Source organism: Lepisosteus oculatus, chromosome 2 (assembly GCF_040954835.1).
Source record: "Lepisosteus oculatus isolate fLepOcu1 chromosome 2, fLepOcu1.hap2, whole genome shotgun sequence".
Lineage (NCBI taxonomy): Eukaryota > Metazoa > Chordata > Actinopteri > Semionotiformes > Lepisosteidae > Lepisosteus > Lepisosteus oculatus.
This window is the reverse complement of record NC_090697.1, coordinates 12,231,337-12,249,701: the sequence shown is the minus strand read 5'-3', so window position 1 is coordinate 12,249,701 and position 18,365 is coordinate 12,231,337. Positions and strand designations below refer to the sequence as shown.

The window sequence follows — 18,365 nt, the reverse complement described above, 5'->3', positions numbered from 1 at the left end:
AATAATCTCGCCAAGAAAAGTCAATACACTGTAGTTTATGGATCTCAAACATATTTAAATCTCTAATATTTACTTTATCAAATAGTCTTAATGTTTTCTACACAGGATTCTTGGTATCTACTACTAATTAATTAATTCCTTGAATATTTTTTTATCTTTTCACCCCACCGCACAAGAAAGCAGGTAGAGAAGTTAGAAATTGCTTCAGCAATTAGATTAAGGGGCAACTATAATAATAATAATAATAATAATAATTGCTTACACTTATATAGCGCTTTTCTGGAAACTCCACTCAAAGCACTTTTACAGGTAGTGGGGACTCCCCTCCACCACCAGGCAGCCCCACCTGGATGATGCGACGAGTACTATGCAGCCATAGTGTGCGAGTACTCTCACCACACACCAGCTATCAGTGGGGAGGAGAGCCAATTCATGGATGGGGATTATTAGGAGGCTATGATTGGTAAGGTAAGGGCCAATGGGAAATTTTGGCCAGGATTACACCCCTACTCTTTTCAAGAAACACCCTGGGATTTTTAATGACCACAGAGAGTCAGGGCCTCGGTTTTACGTCTCATCCGAAGGACGGCGCCTGTTTACATTATAGTGTCCCCGTCACTATACTGGGGCATTAGGACCCACACAGACCGCAGGGTGAGCACCCCCTGCTGGCCCCACTAACACCTCTTCCAGCAGCAACCTTAGTTTTTCCCAGGAGGTCTCCCATCCAGGTACTGACCAGGCTCACACCTGCTGAGCTTCAGTGGGCTGCCAGTTGTGAGTTGCAGGGTGATGTGGCTGCTGGTAGGCTACTTTAGGTAGGCCAGACTGTGTAAGCTCCAGTGGGCACTGGGGTTAACACATCCACTCGTAAAAACAGTAACATGGGTTCTTTAGACTTCCAGACCAGTTCAGTTTCACTTTATTTGTCTAATGCAGAACTGCAACGATATGCTGATTTGCCTTTATGCTCAAATACGAAGACATTAAGCAAACACCACAAAACAAACAGGACAGCAGCAGCAACAACATCAACAGAGTTAAGTAACATACAATTTAAATAAAAGTCAGCACAAGCAGCGTGCAAAAAAAAAACGTCTTCAAACAACGTACGAGTCGAACGAAACATGTCTAAATTGTTTGCAGGCCAGCTTGGACAACGCACATTTTTTAGGGACGGAATACAGCACATGTACTGTACATTCATCAAGGAGTCAGGAGAAAAGAGAGACAGAGGTCTCCATCACTATATCCAGCTGTCTTTCATGGTGAGTCCTCAGAGATGCTGTAAGTGTCTGCTGACCTCAATTGATATCGGTCACAACCGAACATTTAATGAGCTACTGGCAGTCACCTTATTTTCAAATTTTACAGTAGGGCTTGGGAAATCAGTATCACAAAGCTTCTGTATTTATCCTTGGCATCCGCAGAACTCATAGATGTTCAGCTAAATGTGTTATGTAAAACGTGTGAACAAACCGCAAGATTAAAGCCTATTAGAAGCACACCCTGCTCTCAAACAATCCTAGACGTGATAATTTGCAAATTCCTAACTGCCCCCTTATATTACCATGTTTTCTGAATACCTTCCTAAGGAACGGGCAGGAAACGGCTTTATTGTCCCAGTTTTGTCTTAAGTCTGTTAGTTCGTTAAATATTATAGTGTAATATTGGGAAAGGGTTTGAGAATCCTTTTTTAAATCACACGCTAAATTCAATCACCACTCTGCAATAGGTGGGGGAAAAACCAACAAAGGGTAAGAACAGAATTAAAAGCTTTCAGAGCATTGAGCTAATAAACCCTATGACCTTATTTAACCAGAATGGCTTTTTAAGTCACTACATCATCAAACACTAATATCGGACGGTACCACTTCATAATCGGGAATGATATATGCTTGTAACGCAGGTTGCAGTACTTACCACCCAAAGCAAAATAGTGCAAGATAAAAGCCCAGAAGTGTAGCCACGACATGTCGGACGAAAGTGCTGGTTTTGCTTGGATGGAGATAAAGTCGGAACCAAAAGGCCGTGAGCAAGGCAAACAGCTGGCAAACCACAAAGTTGACCTGTGGGAACACAAAACAAGCCGTCCGTGAGCCAGCGCCAAGGAAACCGAGCTGGCGGTCCTGAGCTCGGGAGTATAACCGCGGGGTCGACTCTTTTCCAGCGAAAAATCTGATTCACGTCTCATTTCGTCAGGAACAAGGTGCGTTGGACCTTCGATATATTTCTCCCGTCTTTTGCTACGCAGTCCAGAGCTTCTAGCTGTCGTTTCTGCAATGTATGTATAAATCTGTACAAACCGTGACACATTTATAGAGTTGAGACAAAAAGACATAGACACAGGCAGCTTTCTCGAATCATGAATTGGGCTGGTGAAACTGTACTTTCTTTGAAACTAGTTACATTTGATCAGTTACATGGATCAAATTGGTGTGAGTTTGTGTGGCTTCCCATCCACGGTGTATCCTGCCTTGTGCCCATGGATTACCGGGATAGACTCCGGCTCCCCTGCGACCCTGAATTGGATAGATTGGAATTCAGTTAGGAAATGGATGATTGGAGTTGTTTATTTAATTTTGAGTTATTGGGTTTGCTGGCTGTGCCTGGTAACAAAGACAACTCTGAAAATTAAAAAAGCTAGGACAATAATGCAATTACAAGATCAGTGCCATCATAAAGCACAACAGTAGTGGGACTTCAGTTAACTGAACCCTGATTAACATGCTTGTATTTTATACAAAAACATATTTACAGCAAGCAGAAACTTAAACAATAAGACAAGCAAATGAACATAAAATATTAAGTGCAAAAGCATTATGGTATTTCTGACTGTAATATCGGAGAAAGAAATGTTATATATTTCACCTCTCATTTAATATAAGAAAAATCTAAGCTTGTGTCTGCAGTTCATCCACTTTTACTCCTATGTAAATCGTTCAGGTCATTAACAAACATTTATAAATATTCGTTTTAAAAAGGAAAGATGCATAAAAGAGGTACAGCACAGCCTACAAATCTGCAGCCTGTACTACTGTCTCCTGGCTGGTGCTGTTCAATGTGATGGATCGATGCCAAAGTGCACAATTCACCCCATGGCCTAAAACAGTTCCACTGTGTACATGAAGTCCTGAGGATAAGGTGTTCAGGAGCCTGTAGGGACCTCCTGAAGTCTGACCTCCCTGGCTGTGTGAGAGAAATGGCCAAAACTGCATTTCCCTGGAGCCCAGATATCACTCTAACCTCCATCTCTTGCACTGTCATCTAGGCCCAATGCAGATTAGAACTGGTAAACTGGCTGAAAGTTGAAACAAATGAAATCTTAAATCTTAATCTTAATTTTCTTAATGTTAAGAAAAGAAAATGCTCAAGAGTTTTTCAATAGAGAACCCAGGGGGGTTGCTAGCAGAGGATATCAAAATCATTCTGTTTCATACAGTAGATGGGATTTTTAACTGGAATAGGTCTTTGTGTAATAGTGCATCTTTCTTCCTTAGTGGCACAGCTTTCATCCTGGCTGACACCCCAGGGGAAAGAGGCTTGTGTAATACACCACTGACATCTGGCATGGCCTTCATGGTGTTTACAGGGCTGGACAAACACACTGCGGCTCGCCTTGGTAAATTATTTTTGCAGTACACAAAGTGCTGCCTTTTTAAAACACACAGGCGTGACAGACAGACAATCCATAAGCGCTTAAAAAAAACACTAACGCAGCATAATACACATACTGTAACCAAAGTATAATGAGCAAAACAGAAGCACATTGAAGCAACTTAAAGAAAGGAGAAAAATTACATTAATGCACGAAATGCTACAGGAAAAAAATGATCTTTTGTCTTGTTTAAAAAGTGGGTATTTTGAAGGATGGAGCTTGGTCTTTGTAAAAGAAGGCCTGAACCCACAGCTGGAAAAGTACAGGAACCTGAAATTAATAAGGCATGCAGTGCCTCACGAATGAGCAGGAGAGCCTTAAATTGCACTCAAAAGTTCAGTGGGAAACGGTGCTGTTCACAGTGGAAGGGAGTTAAATGATGAAACAGTAGTTCTAGTCAGAAGGTCACCTGCAGGGTTCTTGGAGTAACCTACCAGATTTCACCTCAGGGGCTGGAGGGTAAGGCATTCCAGTAGTTACACCTTGCTGGTGTGCATAAAAGAGAGAATACAATGGAGATGAAGATGAATGACATTAGGTGAAGCTCATGTAAACCAGTTCACAACTGGCATTTCTGTCCTTTGGGTCACACAGGGCCTGACATAGACAGGCTGTGATACAGAAGGTTTGCTTGACTCATCAAACGTGGAACCAATCTGAAATGCAGACTATTCGTGATGCCCCGACGAGCTCCAGTGCTCCTGCATCAGCAGCCCCGATCACCACGGCGCATTCCACACGTGCAAGGAGCTCATCAGGGCCATCGCAAACGAGATCAGGCCGGGCTTATCAACCTCGTTAAGAACCTCGCACACTATTTAAACCCTGAGGGACCCTTCCTCCGGGCTCTGACATCGAGTTGGCTAACAAGAGTGTGTGTTTGTTCTTTGTTTCAGGTTTTCCAGGAGTTACAGTACCTAACAGTGTTCCCCATTCACAGCCTTCCGGTTCCTGTTTTGCAACCTTACCACTCGCTAACGATCTATCCTCCCTTCCTGTCTCCAGCCCAGATCCGACTGCTTCCCTGCGCATCTCGGCTACCTGCTGTTTTCATTTCTGCTTCCCTTTACTGCATTATCATCACCCAATCACATAATAAACTCTGTCATCTTCACTGCGAATCGGACTCTGAGAATAAATACTTTGTCGTGCCCTTTTTCTTTCCACCTACGGGCCCGGTGGAACACTATTATTGAGACACTCTGGGGGTACCTTATTTTGAAAATAGCAGGCCATATAAAGTGTGTTACATAATTAAACCGATAAGATGCGTATTCTTGTAGTAATCCATTGCAATTTGAATCCAAGTTAACATTTCTACTATCTCATGGCTGGGAAAACAGAAGCTGCAACTAGAAATGGTCCGCGTCCTTAGTTCAGCTCAAGAAGACAGAAAGAAAAGCCTTTCATTCCTTTGCTCTCTTGTTTTGTAAAGACGCTCAGACTCCGTTTTCTTCATAACGGCACAATGCCAGCACAGCTGTTTCCAAACGCAGGATGAAAAATGTGATGACTCTGCGTTTACTCTCGGATTAGCAGGGGAAGACAAAAAATAGTACTGTAAGTTCTGACAAGAATGCTCTCTTGCTGTAGGGCGTTTAATCACGAGACCGTTTTATGTGCTGCATCCAAACTACTTCAAGGTATCCCAGTAACTGAACAGGGAACAAGAAATAAATGCATGAAAACTCAAACAGGGGACAAGGGCGAGTGCATTATATTTGAGGGAAATGTTACAAATTTTTATTTCCCCCAAGTAGCCTTTCTTTGTTTACATTGTTGTAAGGCAGTTCTGGGGAGTTCATGATTTAATGATGTCTATTCCTACACAGAAAGTCTCGCTCAACTGGTATTTGGTTGTACATTGACATGTACATTTTGGACTGCTTAATACCGCATAATGTTCTGAAGTCTGCAGGACGATCTCTATGCAGGTTTCTGAATTCAACTCTTTGCACACATGGAATTAAGTGCCACAAATATAGATTAATCTGAAGTGAAACCAGTAAGAGGCATTTTGAGCTCTGTGACCTGGTCGTGATTGGATGTCCTTTTGGCAGTATTTGGAAAATATTCCGTCAGGACTCTCTCTACTCCTGGCACAACAGTGACTCCTGCAACTTCCCAGACTCCTCCAAGCACTGGGAACAGACCCATCGGGAGCCGATTGGCTCGCATCATGTCAAGAGACACACCCAGCTCCTCCGTGGGTAAGCAGAAGAGAATGATAAGTTTAGATCACTTTGTAAGCCCTATACAATTTTTTGCATTAGGAATTAGTCTTTTTGCATACCCCAGATTGCTCTCCTCATTCTCTCTGTGCAAAACAGGAGTCCCCGCTGCGAGCCAATATGAAGAAAGAGCCGGGTTTCCGATTCCAAGCACGTTTAAGACAAAGCACTACACAAACAGTGCTCAAAATACAAAATAAAAAAATGAGTACACTGAGGATCTCTCACCCGGTGTACTTTACCTAACAAAATAAAACAGGTGGCGAAAGCATAAATCACAGGCAATCAATCACAGTGATTCAAAAGCAAAAATAGCTGAAGCTCACCTAGCATACTAGAACGCACTGTTCGTTGAGCATGCTGTAACGGTTCATTGATAAAGCTTTCTTAATATACTGATCGCTGCAAAAAACAATGTTAGACATTACCTGCAAGGGTAGATGATTTTGTGCAAGAAAACAGCCCTCCAAGTCAGGCAAACTGAAGGAAAAATGATAACTGATTGCAATTCGTACAAGAATAGTTGTACTAATTGTTCTTGAATAATACAAGAATAATAAAACAATCTATTGAGATGTGGTCTTAGTAAATACAGCAACATATGAATCCTGTACTGCTTTTCAAAACTATCTTGAACAACAGCAGTCAACATATTTAATGGGAAAGAGAATTATGGAATGAAAATGCATTTGAAAATGTGGACAACTGAAACTGACTGACAGCATTGTGAAGCAGACAGCCTCACAATGTTGTTTAGAAGCAGAAAGCCCTAAAATAGAAAGCCCATACAGGTGGGCTGGTCACAGTGGTTCTGCAGTTATTTTGGTTTATACTCCAAAAGAGAAAGTTATTTTGTAATTTTGCCAACGAAATTATCCTGTTACTCTGTAATGTGGAACTTAATTTTTATGTAGTTGCAATAATTGATGCTCTTGAAGCTCCATTCAGTTTTCAGCGGAACAACACCTACAAAACGAAACAATTTTCTTCCTAATTGTGGTGAACTTCAGGATCGTTTAAAACCGTTCAGACAAAGATGGGGGGGAAATTAAATTAGTCGTGCAAACTGCTGTCTGCCTGAAATTATTTTTATCTGCTTTCTGTTACACTGTCACACTTTTTCAAACAGTTTAATCAAAGCACAGTGCCAGCCAGCTCTCAGCTCAACTTGTTTCCTTCTTAAAACCCTAAGGGCCTACAACCTCACAGACACTGCAGACCCCCCACTACCTGCCAAAAATCTTTGGGAGACACTTTACAGAGCATAGTTGTCATGACAACAATGCCAGCAACAAGCCCTCACACTCCTTTTACATAAAAGACTAAGGTTATGGAAGCAGAAAACGAACAATAAAAAAATTCAGAAGCCAAACCTGTTTCATAGAGAATGTATACAAAACTAAGGAATCAGAACTAAAGGAATCAAACTACAAACTAAATTTAGAAGCCTAAAAAGAGCAACCAAGAGCTCTTTATAGCCCTGTATCCTTTTCTTTTCAAAAAGCTGTATCTCACGAGATGATTACTGTGCAGCTGCAGATGACTCACCAAGTGAGGGGAGAATTAACAACTCTAATTAAATAATCATTTCTTACTTCTGTGATTAATGTGGTTGTGTTTTGTAATCAATTAATAATTTTGGTTGTACAGCTGCCGTTTCTGTTTTCTTGCTCTTTGTGAAAACTCTGCATATTTCTTGAAAGCGGACTGGGGTCCCTTTAAGGTTTAAATATTAGTTATTTAAAAGAAGTAAAACAGAATGCATGAAATGAAAACCAAAAAGAAAATATGTGAATACAAGAATAAACTTTAAAATCACAAAACAATGTCTTTCAAGACAGATAATTGTGACAGACATCTTCTGAAATGTATTGGTCGTCAACTAGACTTAGCACAAATGGCCTGCACACAGACAGAAAATGAATAGGTAGCACCTTACTTCAATTATATATCCAATTGTATTTAGTGAATGTATTCGTATAGTGTTTACGTATTTGAAAGAAATTTGTGAACATTTAGTGCACATGTGAACCATGTGAACATTTAATATCTTTGAAAACGTAGCTTCTGCTGTGTCTGTGGTCTGTATGAAAGTGTAAAACAGTATTTTTTCACATACTGTATGGGTATTTGACGTACTTCTGACAGGCAGGTGAGAAGGCACCGTTAACATTTCTCGGGAACGGCTCTAGTACATATTTCTTCTTAGTAAGACTGCAGTTTTATTCTGAAAAGAAATATACTGCACTGCCGGGTTAATTACTCTCAATCCAAACACAAACACCCAATAAAACCTTTTTATTAACTTAAAAAGCTTCAGGCTATCAATTACAAACTCCGCGGCGCTCCATATTAGAAGTATGCCTCACAACACCCCAACCACAAGTGTGCAGTAGCTCCCCTTTCTGTCACTCTGACGTCAGTAACACTTAGAGAATGTGTGACCGCTGTTCATCAGCATCTGCTGACTGAGTTAAACTGGGACGCCACCCAAATGTAGTGCAGAATCATGGCTTGACTATAGGATAACAGAACTCTCTCTCACAAGCTCAACTCAGGGGGGCCTTTGGTATCTCCGTGGCAAATTCCCCCCATCGGAAAGCAACAGGAGTGTTTTTTTTTTTTTAAACGGTACCAGTTGGATTCCAAAATACTTGTAGAAGACCTGTAGCTCAGGGTCACCCACAGTCTTGAACCGTCCTGCATCTGCATTCAGTTTGCAATGACCTTGTTTTCAATGAGAAATCAATATTGATTTCAATAAATAATAAGAGTCTTCCTGCTAATGGACACGGCGCTGTTTGGTGTACTATGGGGACACAGGCAATGAAAATACAAGTACAAAATCTCTTCCTAGGAGGTACAGATTTCAGAGTTCTGAAAATCAGAGTCAAACTGACGAGGCTGTGCAAGTGCACAATTGGCTTGAGACCCAACAGAGCTCTGAATCTTCGCTCCTACCAACTCCAAGATTTGCCTTCAGCAAATAATAGAACAGCTCAGGACCGCTCCCAAGGAGTTATTTCTGGAAAAGGCACCTTGTAACCACGTTACATTGTATGTGCCATTTATTACTTCAAAGGATACATTTATTGGTCCATAAAGCTTACTTTCATGCTCGGCGATAACTAAGCATTATCACACATTTGTTTACGGTACTCTGCCACATTAACATCTTTACCATTTGTCACTTCAGACATCACTGCCCGGTGAAGTTTTGGTTAACCTGCATGTCTGTGTGAGTGTTTCCTCTTCAGGCTCGCGCACCTCGGACACTGTGCATGCGAAGTATAGGCAGCGAAACCGCTACGTCTTGAAAAATGTATGTGCCTGTGTGCATCCCAGTCAGACACAGGGCATGGGGTATTTTATTACCTGGTGTTCCAGGAGCGGGACTGCTTCCACCCATGTGGTGTCTCTTGTCAATGACTTCTTAATGAGGTAAAGTATATCGGGGATCAGTGGGGGTCAATCATCTCATGTAGCGGGGGGCAGCAGATAGTCTGTCGTTCTCGCCTCCTGGTTACACTGAAGGTTTCAATTTCTGGACTCACACTCGAGCCTTTTCCAAGCCGATTCCTGATGGATCTCGCAGAATATAACTCCACCACACGGCCGGGTAGTTCCATACCCCCGAAGTCCTGTGTGCCCTCAAGTTCGGGTTTCACCGTTGAACCAGAAGTCGCTCCCTGGGTGTCCCCTGGGTTTCCTGGGGACAGTCTAAAGACGGGGCGACAGTGGGTAGCGTTGCTGCCTTGCTGTGCTGGGACCCTGGGTTTAATTCCAGACCTGGGGTGCTGTCTGTGTGGAGTTTGTATGTTCTCCCCGTGTTCAGGTGGGTTTCCTCCGGGTGCCCTAGGTTTCCTCTCACAGTCCAAAGACGTGCAGGCAATTTGCAAATTACAGCTTGTTGGGGTTAGGGGCTTGGAGTAGCACGTAAAGCAAAATCCACGTATAGTCAAATTTGACCCTCTTACGGTAATAAACAATATCGAACAGAAGTATAAAACCAGTAAATAAGAGAAAATAAGATGACAGAATCACTAATTAGCTCTCGCAGGTGTGCTTGATGAATTCTTCAGTGAATAAAGCATTTTTTCCAATATTTTACCGCACAAGTTGAGAGTCTAGTGTACTGTAGTTTAATTGGCTTCTGTGAAGACTGGCCCTGGTTTGAGTGTGTGAGTGTGCGCGTGCCCGTGTCTGTGCGTGCCCTATGATGGAAAGGCCTCCCATCTCTACAGAGGGAGACGTGGCAGGTCAGTGGTCAATACCTCAAATAAAAAATGAGAAGTATGGAAATTATTCTGAGTGCGTAGCTTTTCACCAGCTGCTTCAATTTCCTTCCTTCTTCCTTCCCAAGTCGTTCCTGTTAAGCAAATGAGCATCTTAAAACTGATCCCTGTGTGCTTGTACAGTAATTCCACCTTGTGTCCTGTGTTTTGAGTCTTCAGGATAGGTTCCAGGTTGTCACGACCCTTGCCAGCAATCAGGACTGTTCCATTCAAGCCGCCTGGCCTGTTTAGTGGCGAGTAGCGTATTGATCCAAGGATCCCATCCAGGCATTACTTGAAAGACTGGAGAGGGATAAATAGCTGAGAACCTTGTTCCACACTCCCACCACACTGTGTGCAAAGACGTGCTTCCTGTTCCCAGGGTTAACTGCATTTCCTCGTAGTTTCTTGTGTCCTCTGGTTCCTGCTACACCCTTGATACTGAAGAATCTATGATTGTTCCCATAAAACATCTGAAAAAAACATTCACAATTCTGTTTCGTGATAAAGGATGAATAGCGTGGGAACTTTAAACCCCGACTCCCGACTCTAATTCCAATGCTGGAGATAAATCTGCATTTCCAAACATGTCACTGTGACTGAAACAGTACTGAAGTGAAAAGACTTGTCCATTCTAGTAGTCACACTTTATGAATCACGGTGGTATACAAGAGGCCTACCAGTACTTCAGGAGATGGCTCTTTCTTATGGTGTTCTAACAGCATGATTTCATTCAGCACTACACAGAATCTGGAGGAAATTACGGAGAACTCTGATTCAGCACAGCACTAAATGAGGCCGAATGATTTCAGGTTTCCCTTTCATTGCTGCTGACAATATCTTGACAGTGTAGCAATTCAGGTGTCCCTAGTCCTATTCCCCGCGTGAGGGAGGATAAGCAGTGGGCGATCAGAATTAAGGCTGGAGAGAAACTAACTGCCACGTGGGCCCTGTAGACAAACAGCTGGCATAAAGAATTGAAAAAGGTGAATTTATGCTTAGTGTTTGCACGCCTGTGGTAATGAGATTTTCTTCTCCGCTGAGTAAGTGCAACCAATGAACCAATGAAATCTGTATCTATTGTCCCCTGGGCTTCAAATTCATATAAAGTCGGATCTGAAAATACAGGTGAGTCCACACAATAACTGCTCTATATCTGACAGAGACAGCAATCGGCACAGTTCATGATTCACAGATTACGTTCATATCCCGTTCAGACAATATGACTCACCATAAATAGCTTTGCTGCCGAATACAAAAGAGGTCTTGGTATACAGAGAACCCATTAGCCACATTAACCACTGGTAGTGCACTTAGGGGCTTATTCTATAAATAACCCCTTTCTAAACATGCTTAATTTCTAAGAGTGAATTTAACAAAACAATATCCAGACATGTTTTCTAAGCCTCGTTTAAATGCACACCATTATTTAGATACAGTTTATATTCCCTTTTGTCTCGTACAAGAAAAGTTCAAGCACAGCACTTGTACTGCATGTTTAACACAGGCAAAAAAAAAGATACAATATGATACAATAATACAGAACAGTAAAATCTGATCACAATCATATTTTAGTCATTTGCAACAGTTACAGCTTTATCAGGGGAAAGGTCTTTGCCCTGATAAAACTCATTCTTGTGGTGCATCTCAGGAAAGGATATATTTTGGTTGTGAGGAATTAAAAATTCATCTCGAGTCTCGCGTACAAACAAAGCTTCTCACACAGGGGTCGCACTCACACAGCAAGTTTAAAAAGATCACAGAGCTGGGAGCTACTGTAATTTATCAAGAAAACTCAACTGTTTCTTTAGATTAGATTTTCTTCTGAAATCCAACCACTCACCCCAGAAATCCTGGAAAACTGCAACAATCCCACACACAATTCCTTCCTAATCTTTCTTTTTATTTATTTTTTTAGTTTGCTGCATGCACAAGTCATTTTTTAATAAGAGAACTGGAACACCTTGTGTTTCCACAATGGAGTCCGTCAATCTCAGCTGTTCTATCTGGAAACATGCTGCATGGGCAGAATCGGACGAGTCAGATGCACCAACGGGCCTCCCCTTGTTTTCAAACTCCCCTTCATTTCCTATTCCACAAAGACAAGGACGCTGCTCGCAGCAAATATCCAGTAGTGCTTTTTTTTTTCGGATATGGTCCGTGCGAGCTGAGATCACAAAACCTTCCACGGTGAATTTCTACTGCACATGAGAACAGGAGAAAGATGACAAAATGGGAGCAGCTCATCCCACCCCTCCTACGGAGTTACTGGACCCAGAGGTCTCATCCAGCTGTTTCTAGAAGGACAGCGAAGGGCACTGGCTTCAACAACATGTTCGACACAAGACATGTTCTTCACGACTCCCAGGCCTCTCTGGGCAAAGACGTCCCTCCTGGTCCCAGTTTTAAATTCACTTCCACTGTCTTTCACTGCTCATCCTGAAATGAATATTTCCTAAGCTTGGGGGGGGGGGGGAGGCAGGATGGGGGGGAGTGTTTGCAAAAGCTCAACGGCTGATAAATTCAAAGGGGCCCCCAATACACATAACCGTACTGAGGAATTGAACTGGCTACCCTCTTCGCGTGGTGGCACAGCCATGATGGCAGGTAGCATGGTGGCACAGTGGTCAGTGGGGCTCTGGGGCTCTATCTGCGTGGAGTTTGTCCGTTCTCCCTGTATTTGTGTAGGCTTCCTCCGGGTGCGAGTGTGTGTGTGTCTGTTTGTGTCTGTGTGTGCCTTGCGCTGGACTGGCGTCCCATCCAAGGTGTACCCTGCCTTGCGCCCGTCGCTTGCCGGGACAGGCTCCGGCTCGCCCCCCGACGCTGTACTGGCTAAACAAGTTAGCAATTGGACAAGTGGATGATGGGAGCTCCTTCCCATTCTTACCGTCACGGGCTCCAAAAACCGTAATAAAAACTTGGGATGAAATGTTAAAAAAAAAAATGTTTGAATCAGGTTTAGCTTTGCCTTGCAAGACAGAAAGGAGATGTAAAGTGGGCAGGTCCTTTCTCAGGGCTGTGCAATTCTTGCCTCGGGGACGTTCGGAGGAACCATGGGAGGGCCAGTGAACGAGCTGTACACTCGCGCGGGAGCTTTCAGACCTGACAGAGGCAGCTGCACAGTCTGCAGACAGCTGCTCATACGCCCATTTGTTTTCTTTACGCTCCATGGATACAGGCGTCTACCGTTTCTAAAACCCGAAATGATTCGAAAAAGAGAACCGGTTCCGCGTCAGAGAGCTCAAAACCCTTAAAAAGCATGTATGTAGTCTCGAATAAACTGACCAAGCACCAGAGTCAGATTGCACATACTGTACGGTAGCCGAAGTTCACAACCAAAGCTTCGCTGCATTTTGACGACATGATGCCACACACATTTTCTCCGGCCTGGTAATGTTTTCAAAGCCGGGCAGCTCAACTCCAGAGAAACACTAAGGTGCACTTCACTGAGGGTGACTGGGATCCAGACAATTCTCACACAATGACTATAAAGCTGAATACGGAATAAGAGGAAGACGATTTGCAATCAAGACCAAAAATCAAGACTGGTTTAAAGGGCCTTATTTGGGGATGGTAATGTCTAATCAGAGAGTTGGACAATGGCAGTTATTCATAATTAAACCACTCCAAAGATTCAACAGGTCCCAGCTACGAAGATGCCACAGTGGTCACATTCAAAATAGCTCCGTTTGACTTCTAATGGTTAAATCCCCACAAGTCCAGTGTTGCATTGCTCTAATACTTACTTATCATAATGAAATGTTATTTATTCATTTTATCATCATTGGGTTTTACACCAAATTTAGGTCTGCTTCATAGGTAGAGACCAATACAAACCGGATTATGCCTATAATTCAAGCAAACGTGCTTCCGGCAAGTATTAATTCGGGGCTATGTGCACTTATGCAACCCCTTTTTCTAGGTTTAATTTGTTATTACTTCTCCGAATCTTTGCACATTTGCGTTTCACTTGGAGCTTGGGTGTTACAATGTATAAATAAAGGTAAAATAAATTCTGATTTGACGTGTCTTGATTTCAGGCTGTTAGACTAGAAAAATGTGTTACTTTGGAAATGGTGTGTAGACTTTCTATAGGCACTGCAGTCTGTGGCGCTAAACCCTAATTTAGCCAATACCTGTTTGGTAACAGCAATAGAACACGTGCTTCCTATATGTTACTGGTGTGTATTGAGCCTATACAGTGTGTGTCATATTTCACTAGGAGGTGGGGTTTATTAGATCTCTTTAATTCCCCCTTCTCTCTTTCGTATCTGCTGCCTTTGTGGAAAAAAAAAAGTTTCTCTTACTGCTGCTTGGTTTTCTTTAATTACCAGTGAAACAACATGCAATCCTGGCAAATTGGGAATCACTTTGGTCAATCATTGGTCACATCATGTTGATAGAGACTAGGTCTGGGTGGTAGGAAGCTGTTTCATGGGACAGTGTGGTTATACTGTAAGCATGGTGATCACTTTGTCTTTCTTTAAATAGGAACAAAAAAAACTAGTTTAGAGCTCGTTTAGAAGGTGCTCAAATTACAACAAACAATTATAATGTACAAAATCCACATACTGAGAAAAAGATCTACACAACTGTATGTCTGATTGCGTGGTAAAACTGCATGAAAATGACAGGTTATTCTCTTTGTAAGTCAGATGAGAATTGGCTTTTTAACAAAACAGGGTCTCTGGCCAACAGATACCAACTGCTTGGACAACAGGTGGGCTTGCCAAGGGGCAAAAGAAGCCCGATAAAAACAGGCTGTACGAGCCTGTCGGTTTGGAACAGCTGAACAGAAGATGTCTAACTCTTCACACAACTTTAATTACAATACGTCGATCAAATCTACATTTAGGCTAGAACATTGAAGTTTGTTTGTGTTGGAACTCTTCATTTACAGCAGGTCCAATACATACAAAAACATTTTACCACCACACTAAACGATTTTTTTCTTTTTTTGAAATGCCTTTCTGTTATCCACCCAACAAAGGTTGCCACACCCTTTCACATTTTTTAAAAATATTTTGTGTCCACACCACACACGATGTTGCATCTGTTCAGTAACTGACTTTATTCCGTTGCCGCCTTCACTTAATATACTCCCTACGGAAACCTAAGAGGATCATTTATGTTAACGCTCATCCTTACAGTGTGTGTGATTTTCTTATTACCGATTGCGGCTGAGCTCATACTGGAAAACTCCTGCCTGGTGTTGCCACACGACACGGCATACAGCACCAGCAGAGATGGGGAGGGAACTGGCGGCCGTCCTGAGAGCAGTGTGCAGGTGAACGACAGCAGAGCTTAGTCCGCAGGACCAGAAGAGCACAGAGCATGAACGCTAGCGTCGAGAGAAAACTGCGTGGAGTCAAGGGCAGGAGGAACGAGACAAGTCAATTATTAGATCGGGTAGTAGGTCGGCGGAATACTAATCCAAATAACCTGACACCAATGTAGAATGATGCAGTACAGAACATTTACAAAATACCTTTTACGGGTGAGTACATGATGCTTTGGGTTGAGAATACAGAATACTACAAGCCCACAATCACGGCCTTATTACGGCAACATTTTTCATAGCCCTAAACGTTTTAAAAGCAGGAAATCCGAGTTTAAAAAAAATCGGTAATGCTTAATTTAATTGGGTACCTTGTTAACTCAGTAAAGAGCAGATCTGCTTTACCTTTATCAACTTCCACAAAAGGAAGAAAATCCAGGCAGAAAGTACCAAGGATGGAATGCCAATTCACTGCAGGGCATACGCACAACTCAAAGATGCTAATCAACCACAGGCAGAGCATGCTCTAAGACTCTCATGGGAAACTGGACTTCCCTGAAAAATCCATGCAGCTATGGGGAGAACATAGAATTTCCACCCGGAGGTCACTAAAGGCCAAAGCCCAGGACCCAAGAGCTGTGAGGCTGTGGTGCTATTCGCCACACCACTACGCTGCCCAAGAAAATAAAAAAAAAATCAATCAAGAAATGAAGGGACAAAATCAGAACCTTTCTTATGTTCTTACAAGTGTGAGAGGGAGCCCCAGTGACGGATCCGATGGTTCACAGGAATTAAACCGTGAAGACATTGTGCTTCCCTGAGGCAGCTTCATAGCAATTCTATAAACCTCATCTTTATATCCCAATACTGAATAAAGAAATGAAGGGGTGAAGAGGTAGACAAGGAAAAATAAAGAAGAAAAACGGTTTGAGATGTGAGGCCCCTCTCAAACTGCAATTTGTCTCCCAGATTTCCAATTCTTCAGCACCAGTTTCACTTTATTCCAACCCACTCTCACAGCCTCCTTCATTCATATCCCTTATCCACCGGTTTGCCTGCTCTCCCCCTCTCTTTCACCCACACACCTTTGGCTCCACAGCCAAACGACAGCAGTTTCTTATCTTCCATTTGCCGTTCCAGTGCGTAATTCGTGTTCGCTTGTGTCAGAACAGGATGACGTCTCAGCCAGCCAACCAGCAGTGCCAGAAATGTGAACAACAACATAAACGAAATGGTTCTGCGCTCAAAACACAGAGGGGACCCACCCACAAAACAAAATAAAGCAGCCACTAACTGGTGCTTGACAGCTATGCTTCCTTTCTGCTCCTTTTGAACACAACTAGTAATACATATTGTTTATTAAAAAAATAAACTTTTAATCAGATTATGGGATTTGCAGGCTACAAAACAGAAAAACCTTTTGGATCACTTCAGTGAAGCTTTTTATACAGAAGAGAGCAGTGTCACTAAAAAGGCAGTTGCCATGGTACTTAGAAAGAGAGACTAAGACTTAATACATCAGACAAGAGTGCAGAACATGCTTGGACAGGGACACTGAGAGCAAGGAGTTTGCACACGTTTTCCCAGTTTAACGTCTGGTGAAATACGTTTGGTAGCACTGAGCATGGAGTGTCTGATGTTGTGTAAAACAATGCACTAATAAGAGCAGCGCAATGAGAATAAGATACAGGTGTTTACGTGTGCGCGTGTTCTGGACAGTCAAGAATGTCTGTGGCTGAGCACAACTGCACACCTCAACGGTGCAGTTCAGTGAATGTCTCGCAGTGAGTGCAGAGCTTGTCACATTCTCATTACTGGCAGGCAGGCTCTTGGGTTGATTGTTTACAGGTGTCAGGTGTGTGTCCAGTATTAATATTAATATTAGCCAGCAGCAATATCACCCTGCAACTCACAACTGCCCACCCACTGAAGCTCGGCGGGTGTGAGCCTGGTCAGGACCTGGATGGGAGACCTCCTGGGAAACTAGGGTCTCTGCTCGAAGAGGTGTGAGTGGGTAGGGGGTGCTCACCCTGCAGTCTGTGTAGGTCCTAATGCCCCCCCAGGATAGAGACAGGGAAACTATGCTTGAAAAAGTGCCATCCTTCAGATGAGATGTAAAACCGAGGTCCTGAGTCCAGAGTAACAACCAAGACCCTGTCCTCTCTTTCACGTCTCCTCATCTCCCATGATGAGAGTTTAAAAGGCTACGGTAGGATAGCAAGGGCAGCCTGGGAAAGCCACACCAGTTTCACACTTTCACCAACAACTGAGCTGTCTGCCCACACTCCTCAGATTTAAAGCACCCTTGTGGTCTGATAATAACCTAAACATTTTCAGCTGATCAAGGTGAACCAAGCTTTATACAAAATGATGCGTCTGTGTCTTTGGCCAATTATTTATATATTTCTCACTAAAGCAGAGAAACATAAAACTGTCAAATGTAGACACGTGGACCCACACTAGCTTCCAGAAATAAATGACTGGAAATCCAAAATAGCACACAAGCCTGGATTTTCTTTTCGGGGGCAGGGGATTGAGGAACTCACACAGTGTTTGATGACAACGTCAGGTCATTTTTTACAACCATGTGATGTTTGCGTCAGTAATGCTGTTTACATGCTCGGTCATTTCTGCTTCTTCCAACTTTCCACTTAACTTCATCCCGCCGTGTGACTAACAAAATTAGCCAGGCTCGTTTTGGCAAAAGAGGAAGAAAAGAACGTCGCAACAAGCACGTTAAATACAAGAGCAGCTTTTAGCCATTCAAAAACCTGAAACTAGAATCCAATCACCCATTTTCTAACATCTCAATCCAATACAGAGTTGTGGGGGAGCCGGCGTCTAACCCGGCAAGCAACTGGCGCAAGGCAGGGTACGCCCTGGACAGGACGCCAGTCCACTGCAGGGCACACACAGACACAAAC

At 42.9% G+C, this 18,365-nt stretch overlaps 1 protein-coding gene across 4 annotated transcripts in view; it reads right to left on the bottom strand.

The window, feature by feature from the left end:
- Positions 1 to 18,365, bottom strand: part of mboat2b (membrane bound O-acyltransferase domain containing 2b) — a 133,802-nt gene that overhangs the window by 73,473 nt on the left and 41,964 nt on the right. For 3 of the 4 annotated variants that reach the window (XM_069197246.1, XM_069197247.1, XM_069197244.1), the window contains exon 2: positions 1,924 to 2,069. The exons of the other annotated variant lie outside the window; for it this stretch is intronic. In XM_069197246.1, the coding sequence (XP_069053347.1) occupies positions 1,924 to 2,069 (146 nt within the window). The remainder of the gene's footprint in view (positions 1 to 1,923; positions 2,070 to 18,365) is intronic. 4 annotated transcript variants of the gene reach the window in all.